General features: G+C 35.3%; 1 protein-coding gene across 1 annotated transcript; it reads right to left on the reverse strand.

The window, feature by feature from the left end:
- Positions 1-1,942: 1,942 nt before the first annotated feature.
- LOC145594781 (protein RETARDED ROOT GROWTH-LIKE-like) lies at positions 1,943-8,510 on the reverse strand. The gene is made up of 7 exons (XM_081651113.1): positions 7,944-8,510; positions 6,634-6,745; positions 5,368-5,527; positions 3,956-4,104; positions 3,715-3,866; positions 2,484-2,598; positions 1,943-2,363 (listed from the first exon to the last, which is right to left on the reverse strand). The coding sequence occupies exons 1-7, from the start codon at positions 8,330-8,332 to the stop codon at positions 2,235-2,237; spliced, it is 1,206 nt and encodes a 401-aa protein (XP_081507239.1). The 5' UTR covers positions 8,333-8,510; the 3' UTR covers positions 1,943-2,234.
- Between the last annotated feature and the right edge of the window lie 7,733 nt (positions 8,511-16,243).

Genomic DNA, 16,243 nt, shown 5'->3' on the forward strand with positions numbered 1-16,243 from the left:
AAGCAAATTTAAAATAAGTAACAATTGCTACTTGATGAAATCATTGAGATTCTCCGTGAAATGAAAATGTTTGACAAGTTTATTTGAGCTGTCCAATAACAGTTGACCCATAATTTGAGCTAAGTTTTTAATAGAGCTATGAGTCCAAGCCTAAAGCTAGATCTCTCTCCTCATCTTCCATTAAACAAAAACAATTCCTTTTCTTTTGTGTGCACATTAATGGTGGGCCAGTGGGCCCATATTTTTTCATATTTAAAATGATATAGTTAGATTTATGTAAAAAGAGCTAAAAAATAAATAAATAATAATAAAAAAAACAAATAAAAGTATAACATAAATTACACTGATTTGTGTGTGATTTTTGTCATACATTTCTAAATTAATATTAAATTAGAAAAGAAATTAAATATTTACTCTTATTTCCTAAGGGCTATATATAGCATTACCCTTAATAGTTTAGCAAGTTGTTGCTTTGCTGTATGAAATTAGACTAGTTAATTGATATGGAATTTAGAACAAATTTATTATTGAATTGTCGTGGTGTGATAAAAAGGCAAGGAAAATATGTGATTGTATTTTTTTAGAAAGTATGTGTGTGTCTCTCTATAGAAAAGCTTAGGCATAGAAGAAAATCAAGATCAATAGCATAAGGTAATCATTAATCAAGGCAATATTTAATGTATAATTAAATTAATTAGGGTGTAGTAATACGGGTATGTAACGGGTTCATCCACTCCTCCATAGTAATACGTCATGGTACATGTCAAAGAACTAACTCAACCATAAAGTAATCCACTCCTCCATAGTAATACGTCATGGTACATGTCAAAGAACTAACTCAACCATAAAGTAAATAGATGGTTGAAGCATAGAATTGTATTTATACATCATCACACTTCTCCGTATCTGACGTTAAATATTTCACTTTGAAAATAAGGGATGGATGAGATTTGAACTTGTAACCTTCTTATCACATTAGCTCTTAATACCACGCAAATCATCAACCCAACCAAAAATTTAACTAATGCTTAAATTTAATGATTGATTTTTATACTCTATCAACACACGCTTTTACACGAGGGTGCGTGCCTGTGCTAAATAGAGGGATAGAGCCTTCCCTAAAAGCTTAGTAGAAGGTTGGCAAAATAACCTATCATACCATTATTTTAATAAATATAATATCCTTTTGACACTTTGGAGATAATGTACTTTTAAATTTAAGAGATATGAATTAATCATGATTTACATCTAGAAGACTGTTAATTGAATACTTCGTATCTAATTGTGCAAAAGTTAATTAATGGCTATACTAAGATAAACAATTCTACTATGGATTTGCAAAAGGTATATGGCTACCTAGTCCCTAGAGTGGACCTAGCTTATTCATGTTTATGGTTTTCCACCTAGATTTTTCAGACTGAATTTTGAGTTGCTTGTCTATATTGTTATAAAAGCAATTTATGTTACTAGTATATGATTTTTAATCCTTCCAAAGAGTCATTTTCTTCAGAGGGCTAACAACCCATATTTTATTGATTTTTTTCTTAATGTGGTGATTATAAGGAGAAAATCCTTTTGTATTTTGTACCGAAAGCTCTTTCGTGTTAATTTAATTTAATTGGGTGGAAAATAAGAAAGTTCCTAAATAGTTAACCTAAAAACTTTAGGTGAAACCTCTGTTAAAATCCATTTGTTATTCGCATGAGAGTTGTCCTACACTGAAAAAAGAAGGAAAAAAGACTAGGCTAAATATTAGGGTACTTACTCCAACTATGACCAATTAATTTTAACACAGAACCTTTGAGTTGAACTTGTAAGTGGATCAAACTCTCCTACAGAAATATGTCAAACTAAATAGATGTAAAAATAAATAATACGGAGTACTTCACAGCTATGGAACGCACCATGTAGAAATTATACTAGATATAAAGAATATACTGTATTGAATATAATCTCGAACAATTGAATTTCCTTTATGATAATCCCAAAATAGCAGTGGAAGATGGAAAATAAGCCAAAAATTTTATGGACCTAGCAGACTATGACAATTGAATTGTAGGATTTACAGAGGTAAAACATCTCTTATCAATTTACAAACAGCTATAGGAAAATCGTTGTCTGATCAAAAACCTAACAGCAGATGTACAGTTGAGAGCAAAAATTTTATGGCACTAACCGTCTATGAAAGAAAGCCTGTGCCACCACCACCCCAGTGTATGGATGTCGAGCAAGGGCTAAAGTGACTTATGAGCAATGTCATATACAGATATGAGAATTTCAGCACCAATCAATATGATGATGAGCCATTCAAGGAAATCTGACTTCCTGTTCTGCAAAATTTCCTGTAGGAATCTAATATTATGCTGTTCAATAAAACAAATATGACGTAATTAGTAAATAACACGGAGTAGCAACAGTAGTCATAAATTGCCACCAAAAAAATCAACGTATGAATTTGGAGATACAGAAGGGAAATATCATACCTCCACAAACTTCAATTTGAAGTCAAGACTGGCAAATCTCTGTGTCAACTCGAATTCATCTCGGAGATATTCCCAAATTTGAGCATATTTGGCATCTTTCCAAGCAATATCCGATCTGCAAGGCAAGAAGACAATCTTACTTCAAAACACAGGAACAAAGAAGTAAACAAAAGACAGATATACAGAGCTGAATATTTGAGGAACGAATTCTGTTTCGCTATTCAGTCCCAAATTGTATTAATAAACATTACATATAAACAGAGGCATTCGTATAAACAAATGAAATGACAAAACCTATTGTTCAGAAATAGAACAATAGCAACTTATGCTTCTTCCTTCCACTGAAGTAGCTTAAACAGTTTTGTTTATTTGCTTAGAAGGAACTTGACTGTCATTTAAGGGAATAGCAGCACAATCAGCCATTCAGATATTATACAACACAACTAGAAATCGGAAAAGTAGAAAAATAGAGGTCAAGCTCAAGCTTAAGTGGTGTGCAAGGAATTAACTCCCATCAAAAAAGCCTCACTTCAGCCCAGAGACAATAATAACTGCTGTCCGTTTTTAAGTTCTCCAAATGCTTTCGTCATTTCATTTGCAAATGTATGAACAAAACTAATTTTAGAGACATTTTCCAATTAACTTCAGAAGTCCCTCTATAACTTCTGGTCCAGACTTATTGTACAACTTCTGTTTCATTTAATATACTTCATACTACATAATAATTGAAGATGACTTCCATGTTCCATCTAACACTCATTTACAATGCATCATAGAAATCAAAATCGAAACCGAACCAGCAGCCATTGGACCAGCATAAATCACGTTCAATTATGAGTTGAAAGGAGACATGCAATACGCCAATACTGAGTAGATTCTCCTAAAAACATTCTTAAAGCCCTCTATTATTAAATCAAGAACACATCCACATACTTACCATTATAATATTCTAATTGATCTCGAAATTATGTAGCTAGAAATTCAATTCATAGCATCATCTATATGCATATACAAGTGATCAGACAATAGTATTGATTTGATGCACATTTCCAGAGAAATCACACATGCTACCAGCTACAATCCACCATACTCACAAGTCATAACTACCAAATGTACCATTTAGCTGCTCATTCTATCAGCATACAATCCATCGAATGAATCAACAGTCAAGTCAGAAAGAAAATAATCACACAGGGAATATGAAAACTGTGGCTTAACGCATGAATATCACCTTTCGAAAAGACCAAGCTTAAGAATCACATCTGCCAGATTAGAATTTGCTTTCCCAACTAACTGAAAGAGCTTCTTTCTTTCCATAGTAAAAGTCCCAGTTTTTTCCATTGCACGATTTATGTCAGTGAACTCTGCAACCATTCCATCAACCTAGCAGGAGTATAAGGATTTGAGAACAGGCCAGATGGATAAAACTTTCATAATTAAAATATGATAATCAAATCAAGGATGACACAAACCTGACGGACATAGTAATCAAGCGCAATACTTTGACCAAGCACGCTACCTATGGTACGAATACCATCAATATTCAAGTACTGCAGCATTATGCGATCGAGACCAGCTTGCATCCATGTACTTAGAGTTGGCTTCTCTCTTACTTCATATTCTAGATAGTAAAAGGAAAATGAGTCAGCAAGCCAATATTGCTCCCCCACACCACTGTAACAAACCATAAATAAGGATATGTGATTTATTTTATTTCACGGTAACCATTAACCATGTCTTTTTTAAATATATACTTAACCTTTAAATGAAACAAGTCTAAAATTCATTTACTGCTAGTCTAGTCATGTTTTATCATCCTTTTTTAAGCAAAACTTGCTTGATCAATAAAACCCATTTGAGCTAAGCATGTGCTAGTTTAACTTTCTGGAAATGTGGTTAGGTAGGCTGTGCAAGAGATTTATTGATATTTGGGTAACCAAGATCAAATTCATCCACAGTATACCTGTGTAAAAAAAAGTGAGGGGAAAAAAAAAAGAACAAGATAGCAGTATTTTCTACAAGTCAGAATTGCTAATTTTATTTTTTTAACAAATTAATTGAAAGATTTTTAATAATTTCATTTTGAAAATAAAATGAACAATCAGCTTTAATTTACAATAAAACTCAATAAGATAATTAGTTATTAAAAAAATACACAACAAAGGAGTGCACTAGGTACACACTCATCACACGCGTTTCACATAAACAATAGATATAGCTCTAGTTTCTTTGTTCTAATCTTTTTTTTTTTTCCCTACATTTCCTTTCCTTTCTTTTATCCTAAATCAGCATGCCTCAAGTCTTCTCTCTACAGAAGCTACGATGGTATTTAACTCTATAATCAAAAAGCTCTAAGGTTTTGTCCCAATTTCTACTAAAACAATAATAAATGATTAAAGGGGAGAGAGAGAGAGAGAGAGAGAGAGAGACTCGCCACAATTTCTCATGTTAGGAAACATAAGTTCAAATTAGTCACATTAATGGCCATTGGCAAATAGGGGCTACCCAAGTCATATAATTTTTAATAAGCTCAATTTGGGGTCAATGATAAGTTCAGATACATGCTTTACAAAAATTTAAACCAATATTACTTGGGAGTTGGGATCTTTGATTGTTTAGGGAACACAATATCCCTCTTAATCAGCCCTATGGTATTTACGTTCAAAAAACAAGAAGTTTAACTAATTATCAAGAAATTTAACGCACACACACATAAATACATGTAAAAAAAATAAAGGCCAAAGTAATGCGTCAAAGGGTTCTGAACATATGCATACTAGGGCAAAAACTGTGCCATCAACAGTGGATAAAAATAAAAGTGCACAACTATAACAACATACAGGCCAAAAACTCAAAAGATCAAATTTAAGTTAGCGATACTAACCATCCTTTCTCATTTCAGGAAGCAAGCCAGAGGCATGTCTTTCCACAATTTTCAAGTAGCCGTCAACTTCGTGATCACGAACATTGAACAAGACAATTGAGCCATACTGGAAAACCACCATGTAGCCACAATCACTTCCACTTAAGGTAGCACCCACACCCTAGAATACAGAGCATATGAATTAATTCGTTTCACCTCACAACATCCAAACTAGAATATGAAGTATGAACACAGTTGGTTAACATATCAAAATAAAGACATTCATATAGCTAGCCATAGGTAATTATTCACTTTACTTTATTCCATTTTGGCATATGATCTCTACCATCATACCCCTATTACACCAAAACAAATACGAATTTTAACTCTCTCTCCTACTTTATCTTACACTCACCCACAAGAAATTAAATTCCAATGTCAAATCAATTTCTTGAGCCAACATATGCTCATCAGAAACATAAACAGAGTATAAAGAAGCACAGGGTGTGAATTGGGAAAAATTACAAGTTCAAAAGTTTAGAATGCCCAGAAACAGAAAATACTTCACTATAATGTTACTCTCAACCCCACAGCAGAAATAAGTTTATAACATCATACCAACCCAGCAGGTGCCATCAGCAATGCAGCATTATAATCTCAAGCGAAGGTGAACCATGTCATTCACAAATACAAATAACATATGGATAGTGCCGTATGCTCAAGTCCTTCGGTGTTTAGTTCTCTGATTTCTAGCATGAGGTATGGGATTTAAGTGGTTAAAATCCATACCATGTGTTTTTATAAAATAGCTTTAAACCAATTCCCCGAACCCATAACATAAGGTCTTATGGGGTTTAGAAACTATTAGGGGTGGAGGCATTGGACCATTACATTCATTCTTAAGCAATAACAAACAAATGGTATCATAGATTAAAACCCAACTTCATACCACATGGCTTCATACTTGACTCCAAACCCAAGCCACTCTACTAACCAAACGCACCCACACTCCTTCCAGTTGATTTTCTAAACAAACAAAATATCCCGCAAGATCCATATTCAAGCACAGAATCAAGAATACAAATACAAATCACATACCAAAATGATTGGTGATAAACAATTCCTAAAACCATAAGCACTATAAAAGAGGAACTCATTTCACTAGAGGGACCCAAAATTCTGCCATTTTAGATATGCAAGCAGAAATTGAGTGTATGACAGGGATAGACATTAGTCTCACTGAAACAATGAAACAAACAAAATGCACTTGGACAAAATTAAACTCACATTTGGTTCAGGCTTAAGGTTCCCAAACTTCAAAACAACATAGTTAGTCATCCTTGACGAAGGCGGGATGAAATTATGCTTGTTCAGTTCCACCAAGCTCTTCAAGTCCACACTACAAGGAAGAAAAAAAGCACCAAATTTCAACTACAAGTCAAGCAACTAGCGTTATTTGAAAACCCCAAAAAACGATTAGGCAGTAAGATAAAAGAATGAATGAAATGAATTATATATGATCCCAAACATTTGTAAACAAGTTTAAATTGATATCAGTTCATCTCAAACCTCAACAAATTCCAAGAAAACACCAATTATGCAATTTAATAACAGCAATATGCCAATATCCAGTGCCAATTTAGACACATTGTGAAGATTCAAAAAGAAAAACTTAGACCAACAAGTCAACAACTCCCTAACCTTTTTTTGTTGCACTTTCTGTTTATATCCATTTCTTTATTAAGGTTTCTTCTACTCTTTTTCTATCTAAACACTCTCTTACTTATATTTCACTAACCACATTAGACATACATTTTCTAAAAAAATCCCTCTTTGCTTTTGTTGCTACAATAAACAACAATAAAATTAAAATTAAAAATAAAATAAAACAGAAAGACTTTGTCTAGGACATCATAGCCATCCTAAATAAGAATCTCAAACTCAACATTCTAGATTTGAAAGTAGTCTATTATTAAGATGGTCCCAAATAGAAATATCATCTATCATTTGGTTACATAGGAGGTATAACTTCCGAGACATAAAACATCGCCCCTGCCCGGGTATTGTGGAATGGAAGTTCCAATTTCCTCGCCATGTCCACATTTCCAATTGAATTATCAATAACGTAAGGATATGCACTTAACAATCATGTAAGACTGTAAGAGTTTCAGACTCAAAGAATTACAAAGAATCAAATAATCAATCTAAGAAAGAACAATCTACAAACCAATCTACTCATACTGGCAGCAATTTTTAAAACCAATTTCCTTGCCATTTCCACATTTCCAATTGAATTATCAAACGATTAATCTAAGGAAATGCACTAAGAATTGCAATGAATCAATCGAATAATCTAAGAAAGAAAAGTCTACAAACTACTCTACTCATTCTGGCAGCAATTCTTACAACTGATATCACTAATCTACAAAAATCAAAAGCAAATTGAAATATACCAATTAATCAAAGATTATAACATTATCTTACCCCCAAGAATTTTACAGAAAAATTACGATACCCCAAATAATTGACATTGAAACAAAACCAAATTATACAAGATAATGAAGAAATCCAACATTGAATTAGATGAAAAAAATTACCTGGTAGAGAAGAAAAAGGCGCGAACAGGAATAGCAGGGCGAGTATCAACATCACCATTTTCATCAGTATCATCAAAAGAAACAGCATCAACAACCTCAGAACACGAAATTGGGCCATTCCACTCAAACTTATTGGTATCCAAAGGTGAAACAGAGGAAAAACAGCGAAAATCCCAGCAAAACAGGAGCAAAGAAGAAGAGGGTTTTGCGGGAATTAGGGTTTTGGAGGGGGCGAAATTCGAAGCAGGAGAGAGAAAGACGGACAAAGAAGAGAGGGTTGTGAGAGTGCGACGAGAGGAGGAGGAGAAGGTGGTGATGATGGCGGAAGGAGAGGGTTTAGGAGGAGAGAGAAAGATGGATTTGAGGGCAGGACGCCATAGTTTCTCCATTGTTGAGGAAGAAGAAGAAGGAATGTAGGAGAGAGAAAAACAGAGAATTATGGTGGTGATAATGGTTGTGAGATGGTGGCGCTAAAGTGTGGATAGTATCTGATACTACGTTAAAGGGAAATGGTGTCAATGGTGACTTGGTAAAGCGGTTAGGCATCCGGTAGGGGTGTTCACGGTTCGATTTGGCACCTAAACTAAAATGAATCACATGAAACCTAAACCACACAGCAAAATACAATTTGGTGCCATATGGTGCGGTTAGCGGTTCAATTGCAAAGTTATTCATTCAAGCCTTCAAGGGTCATTTTCTGAACACATTTTTTTTTTTTTGATAGAAGTTTTTTGAACACAATTTAGTATATGTGTACTTACGGCCGATATCTATATAAACTAACAGCTCTATTAGGAGTCGGTAAGCTAATGTATTGGCCTATTGACAATTGTTGATCAGGTTGTAACCATATTCTAAAGCTTTGGGCAAGTTATTAACCCTAGATGTAATCTCACAATTTTATTAAGAAATCGCATAAAATACAATTAGGGTGTCGATTGGTGTGCTTTTATTAGGGCAAAAATGTTTGATTTGATAATTTTCTGCCGATTGGCTAATATAAATATAATTTAAAGTGAAATGATAATTATACGAGTAAATATAAAAGTTGGGTACTAAACTTTGCCAAAAGTTGCAGATTGGGTACCCAACTTTCAATTGTTGCAATTTGGGTACTAAACTTGGGTACTGCCTGAGAATTCACCTGTTGCAACCGGTAACCAAGCATTGAACAACTAAATAATTTTAAAAAGCAAATGTCCTTTAGTTTACAGCAATGTCAGAGCTTTTAAAAGTAGCCGTTACACTTAGAAGATGCAGTCCATAAATATTACAACATGAACTTGGAAATATTGGCAGCAAAATCTTCTTCTTCACACCAAAAATTAGATCAGGTCCATGAAAAAACCAAGCTTCTTCTCTTCAAAACTGCAATTAGGTAAAAAAAAAAGGGAAATTCTCTTTGGTAAACCTCCATTTTTTATTATTCTCTTTGGTAAATTGTGAAAAAACTTATTATCTTTGGTAGACTATATTTTAAAACATTAATTCATTGGTAAGATTAATGATGTAATTAGGGATTATGAGCCTAACCATGGTTAGCCAAAAGCCTTAATGACAAATTTGACCTTAATTAAAAATCAGACTTTCCCTCCAAATTGCTTTCCTCATCCTTATATATCCCAAATCGATTTCCCCCTTTTTTCCAAACCCTAACTTCACGATTTTCCCCTAATTTCACGATTTCACGATTTCCCCTAATCATGAAGAACAGCCGATCTTCTCGCTCATCTAAGCCAATCACCATGGACGATCAAATTGGTTGGGTGAAGCATGTACGCTGCGATTGTGTACCCCCTCAAGTTGCTGCAGTGATGGTGTCAAAGACCACGAAGAACCCTAGGAGACTTTTTTTCAAGTGCAGGGCTTGCGATTTTTTCTGTTGGTTGAAGGAGCATGATATAATCAGGGTTGGTGACGAATTGGAGGTTGAACAAGGTGCTCTTGTTGCTGTTACTTCAAGACTGGATGATTTGGTGAACTACATCAAATTGATTGTGAAGATGGCTGTGATTATGTATTTTGTATTGTTATTTGTTGTTGCGAAATGATGAATTAGGTTATGTTAAAGGTTATGTATTAGGATGTTGAAGGTTATGTATTAGGGCTATGAATTAAGACTGATGTAATTTTTTATGCATGATTATCAATGAAATTGGTACTACTTTCTTGTGCACAGTGTATGAGTATTTTGCAATTGCTTAACTTAATAATAATGGCCATATTTCATTGTAACAACAAATCATTACATTAATCCTTAAGTTATCCAAAAAACCACACTATATGAATGTGTGACAAATACAGTTAATTAGAAGCAAAATATAACTGTTTTGAAATTCTCAAAATACATGATTTGGCTGTAATAAAGTTCTCTAAAACACTAAGATGCAGGCTGACTTGCTGAGACACCTCCCTTAGCCTTCCTTGTCCTTGGTGAGACTCTTAGTGGCTGGAATGCCACTATTGCTGGTTGTGGTTGACTCATTGACACACCCTTCTTCTGCTTCTTTGGTTGCTTCTCTTTTGGCTGAGCAGTTGAGCTTTCACCCAAGGCAGCTTTGTCTTTCATTGTCAAGCCACCTTGGCATGTTTGTGAGTTATGCCCAAATTGTTGGCATTTCCCACACCTCACAGTCCTAGACCTCTTCCCCTTTGCTTTCTCACCCTCCTCCCTCCTCCTGTTCCTAGCAGGCCTGCCTATGCCTCTTTTCATTGCTGGTGGGGCAATTTCTGGATAACTGCTGTCAGGCCATTGCTCTACATCTGGTATGGCCTTGATAGAGTTTGCATAAGCCAGTTTGTACCTGGTGACAGAGTACCACTCACTAATGTATGCTCTAGGGTCTTGATTATCATACAATATTGCCCTCATTGCATGCTTGCATGGCAACCCAGTTAGCTGCCATGCATTACACACACAGGTCTTTTCCACTAAAGCCTTTGTCCTAACCCTATACAAGGTGCTTTGTGCCATTGTGACCCCATATCTTTTCCATAACAGTTGATTCAGAGCCTTTGCAGGGATATCATTATTTGCCCTGATATCTTCAAGTAAAACCCTCATTGCCCACTTAACATTAACCATGTTGTTTCTTGTCTCAAGTCCTTGACAAGTATGCTCTGGGCTTTGTATGCTTTTGATTGCCCAAGTTGTACCATCTGGAAGTACAGAAGCATGCAATCTCCACCCACAGTTCAAATCTGAGCACCTAGCACAGTATCTCTTGTTGCTGGCAAAGTCAACAACAACTGAAAACCCACACTGAATGCAGTAATCCCTCACCACATCTCTGAGTTGTTGTTTATCCATAAATAACTGCCAAGGCTTCAAAACTATCTTCCCAAATCCCTCATCAATATACACTTCTCCATTACTGTATAACTTAGTCAGATAATTGTCTTGCTCATTCTCACACTCAAACTGTTCATCTTCAAAAGGATCAAAGCTGTCTTCAATCATGGGCCCATACTCATCATTAGGTAAGTCCTCTTCCTCATCTAAACTCACATCATCTGACTCATCACTATTCTCTTCATCTGACAGCCCAGTAGGAATGTATCCATCATCCTCACTATCATCTTCATCATTAAAAGACAGCACAGTTGGCTCTACATCATCTTCACTCAAGCTAATTGCCAAATTCCTTCTCCTATTCTGCTCTACTGGTTGTTGTTCACTCACATCACCACTGTTGCTAGTGCTAATCACTATCCCCTTTCTCTTAGCAGTTGTCCTAGGTAGTCTCTTTTGGAAAAAGGCTGACACTCTAGAAGATTTAGAAGAATCACCCTCACCTGAAGTAGCCCTAGTCCCAAACTCACCTATGTTTTGCAAGGGAGGTATCATAGACTGGGTTTGTGGTTGGGCTTAACTGTCTTGTGTGATGATGTCATGTGGCATCTGGTATTGATTTGGATGTAGATCATCACTTTGGTCTTGGTCATTTGTTTGGTCAGGCTGCCATGGAGTTGGTGAAATGTTGAACCATGTTTCTAAGGCATTCCTTCTCCCCCTCCCTCTGGCAGATGATCTCCCTCTCCCTCTGCCTCTTTCATTCCCTCTCCCCCTCCCTCTCACAGCACCTCTCCATCTCCCCCTCCCTCTTCCTCTCCCTCTCCCTCTACCTCTACCCTCTGCTTCCAACTCAGCTTCTAACTCAGACCAAGTTTGATCTAGATCATAATTCAGAACCACAGGTTCACTCACCTTGTTTGACTGCCCTAATGCCTTAACATGTCTATCAAATTTTGCCTTGCTAACTACTTCAGCTTCCACCAACTCAGTTTGTTTTTGCTTCCTAGGTGTGAGCTTTTTCTTAGTTGTAGCTGATGGTCCAGCTTGTGGCTTAGCTAATGGTTCAACTACTGGCTTAGCTAATGGTTCAACTGGGTTAGCCCCCACTACTTCCTTCCCAGCCATTAATGATCTTGCAGCAGCAATTACCTTACTATCTTTTACACCATCCCCAACCCAAATGTAAATCTCTTTTTTTCAGGCAAATTTGCAAACATCTTCATCAAATCAGCATCACTTAAAAGTGGCACATGCTTCATTTTATATACATATTGAAAGGTGGGGTTCTGAGCTGTTACAATATTACCCTCCCTAGCCTTTTCCCAATACTCTACAATAAGGTCAATCAAATTAACCTTATCTATATCATCAACCACAACAGACACATCAACACCATTAAACTGAAATTGTAGCACAATTTTATCACCCATTCTGCATCAATCAAACAACATGCAACAAACAATTGTATAAGCATCTGCCCTAAAATAGCATAATTCACCACACAAAAATACACAACAAAATAAACTGATAATACCCCACAAAAACTAATAAAAACTTCAACTTTATCAATTATCATCAACAATCACACAAAAATACCCACAAAATCAACAACATTTCATAATCCAACCCAGTAAATGAAAAAACAGAGCATATCAAAATTTTAAGCGAAAAAACCACTTACCTTGCTTAAATTCTGAGTCGATGATGATAGACTATAAAAAATGCGACCTTTGAAGCCGATCGTCACTCCAAATACCACCCAAGCACGAATTTTTGACTATCAGAATTCCCGATCAAGCCGTCCAAAATTTTCACTGAAATCGCCTTCAAAACACAATCAACCAATTACAAAACACTACCCAGTAATTTGTGAGGATGAAGAATTTCGAAGGTGAAATGAATGAAGATGAAGAATTTCGAAGGTGAAATGAATGAAAAAATTCAGAACCCTCCCCTCCAAAATTAATCTGATTAGACATATGTGGTTGGGCAAAATTAAATGAGGGGGAGGGTATTTTAGGCAGCACAGTCATTTTTTTATTAAAACAGTTAACCATGGTTAAATAATCCCTAATTACAATCATTAATCTTACCAATGAATTAATGTTTTAAAATATAGTCTACCAAAGATAATAAGTTTTTTCACAATTTACCAAAGAGAATAATAAAAAATAGAGGTTTACCAAAGAGAATTTCCCAAAAAAAAAATAGAGGAGGTGTTTAACAGTCTCATAACACAAAGTAAGCCTGTAAGCAACATTTGAAAATTTGATAATTCATGATCATACATCATAATTCAAACAAAATTAGAATTAAGTGACAACTGACAAAATATAAATCTGACAAATTGATAATTTATAAATCAAACATTATAATTCGTATACATGTATAATTTCATCTAAAATTAGCAACTTTTAATTTTTGGAAAAAAAAATAAATGAAAGAACTTATCAATGACTTCAGAATAATTAATGGATGCCGCAATAATTCATCTTCGAATTTCGAAGCCGAAATCTATTAATCTATAGTTAATGGCGTCCTCTTTCTTCTTCTAACTCAAAGCTTTTTTTTTTTTTCTAAATTTGTTGAAGTTTTGCAGTACAATTGATGAAGAACACTACTTCCCTTAAATAGACAGATGAGTCTTCTTGGAAAAGCTTCTGGGGAATTAATCCTGATCGTTCATTTTTCCGCGGAATTTGCTTTGTTTTGGGAGAATTAAAGCACTAAAGACTCGGGTGTTGTTCCCTAGGCACAATCATTACATACATGCGGAAAACTTTTTTTTTTCCCCTTAACTTGTTAATTACCTGTTATACCAAGTCACCCACCGGAAAAGTAAGCTCAGGCCGGTTTTAGTACCCAAATTGCAACAATTGAAAGTTGGGTACCCAATTTGCAACTTTAGGCATAGTTTAATACCCACATTTTATATTTACTCATAATTATACCAGCATTTAACAACATATTTATGTTTTTACGGTAACTAATCCTTCAAAATAATAATCTATGTCAGTTTCCTTATCGGTCATTTTGCATACTCAAACATCTTTAAACAACCAAATTTGTTAGTCAAATCAGTTAATATAATCAACTAGTCCAAATCTATTAACACGATCAACTATATTTTTCAACGTTAAACCATTCACCAAACACGACCAGCAATTTTATGATAAATATGAATTTATAACGTAATAATTAATTGTTATATTTACGAAGTATATAACATTTGTACTCCGTATAATGATATATATATATATGTATAATAATGGTAAGTTATTTTTTAACCTTTATATGTTTTTTCTATTTAATGAAACGAAATTATAAAAGTGGTTTATAGTCGTGATGCGGTTTGCTTAAAAAATTTGGAAACCGCACCTAAACTGTAAATAGCAATTTGGTCAAAGTTTCAAACTACACTACAATAAAAAAAACTACAAATCATGAAAAAAAGTTAGTTTGATGTGTGATTAGGGCTTGTTCTCTTCAAATTATTTTTAGTTCAGTTCAGTTCACTTCCTAATATCCTCCTCTAGTAAAATATTCAGTGCAGTTCAGTTCAGTTCAGCTCAGTTTAGTTCAGTCAATCAGAACAGGCCCTTAGATCGCGCTTTGAACAACCTAGCCATGCAATCTCAAACCACCATTCGATAAACAAAATGGACGCACCTCCCTCTTCGTACACAAGCCACAAAATCATATGGAGTACTCTGTGACTAAACAAAGGTGTGCCTCCCTCATAGTGTTGAAGATAAAGATCTTCAATAACTTACTATGCCAAGATTAACTTAGCTTAGTTGTAATCTCTTGTGTATATCTTATAGTTAATAGTCTTAGGGTCTGTTCTCATCAGATTAATTTCAGTTCAGTTCAGTTTAGTTCAGCTATGATAAGTTCAGTTCAGTTCATTTATGCCTAATAATATTGCTAATGATATAAAGCCAAATTTCATACTTTTAAGCTTATATTACAACTACGACAATAATAATAATAATAATAATAATAATAATAATAATAATAATAATAATAATTATTATTATTATTATTATTATTATTATTATTATTATTATTATTATTTCGCCCTCGAAGTAGTCGTGAGTCTAGGTCTTTCGTAAAGCGTCGGCATCAAGAGGAGAGTATTTCCCGTGCTATATGTTCTTGCATGGAGTGCGCCAGGTGGGTTGTGAGCAGCTTGTGAGGGAAACTTTGGCAGAGGATTCTCCTACTTTGTCGGTGGTTAATGATGAGGACCTTGATTTGGAAGAGTGTAATATTAAGCAGTGTCGTAGGAAGATTTGTGATGGTCATTACACAGCTGCAGTCCGGGTTCTTTCTTCTTCGAGGGTTGCTCCGTATAATGAGGCCACTTTTGCGGATTTACAGTCAAAGCACCCTTCGTCTCCTGCTCCATCCTTGCCTGATATACCTGTTGATCACCTTCATTTCGTTACGACTTATGCTGTTGTTTTGGATCGGATTAAGAGTTTCCCTCGTGGCACATCATGTGGTAGGGATGGTTTACGTGCTCAACATCTTATGGATTGCTTGAGTGGTGCAGCTGTGGCAGTCTTAGATGAGTTGGTTTACTCTATTACCGAGGTGGTTAATCTCTTTCTAGCTGGAAGATGTCCTATGGAATTAGGAGTGTATATTGCTAGTACTCCTCTTACACCACTTGTGAAGCCCGGTTGTGGTATTCGTATTCGTCCTATTGTTGTGGGTACGGTTTAGCGGCGTCTAGTTTCGAAGGTGGGTGTTGTTAAGGTTGATCAGTCTTTAAGGAGTTACTTTGATGGTCTTCAATTTGGTGTTGGGGTTTCTTCAGGTGGTGAGGCAATTCTTCATGCAGTGAATTGGTTGATTGAGGACCGTGGTTCTAATGTTGGTCTTTCTATGTTGTTGGTGGATTTTCAAAACGCCTTCAATCTAGTTGATCGGTCGGTCATGTTACGTGAAGTACGTCGCCGTTGTCCGGGCATTTCACAATGGGTTTAATTCTGCTATT

The sequence above is a fragment of the Chenopodium album genome, chromosome 19 (assembly GCF_948465745.1).
Source record: "Chenopodium album chromosome 19, dcCheAlbu1.1, whole genome shotgun sequence".
Lineage (NCBI taxonomy): Eukaryota > Viridiplantae > Streptophyta > Magnoliopsida > Caryophyllales > Amaranthaceae > Chenopodium > Chenopodium album.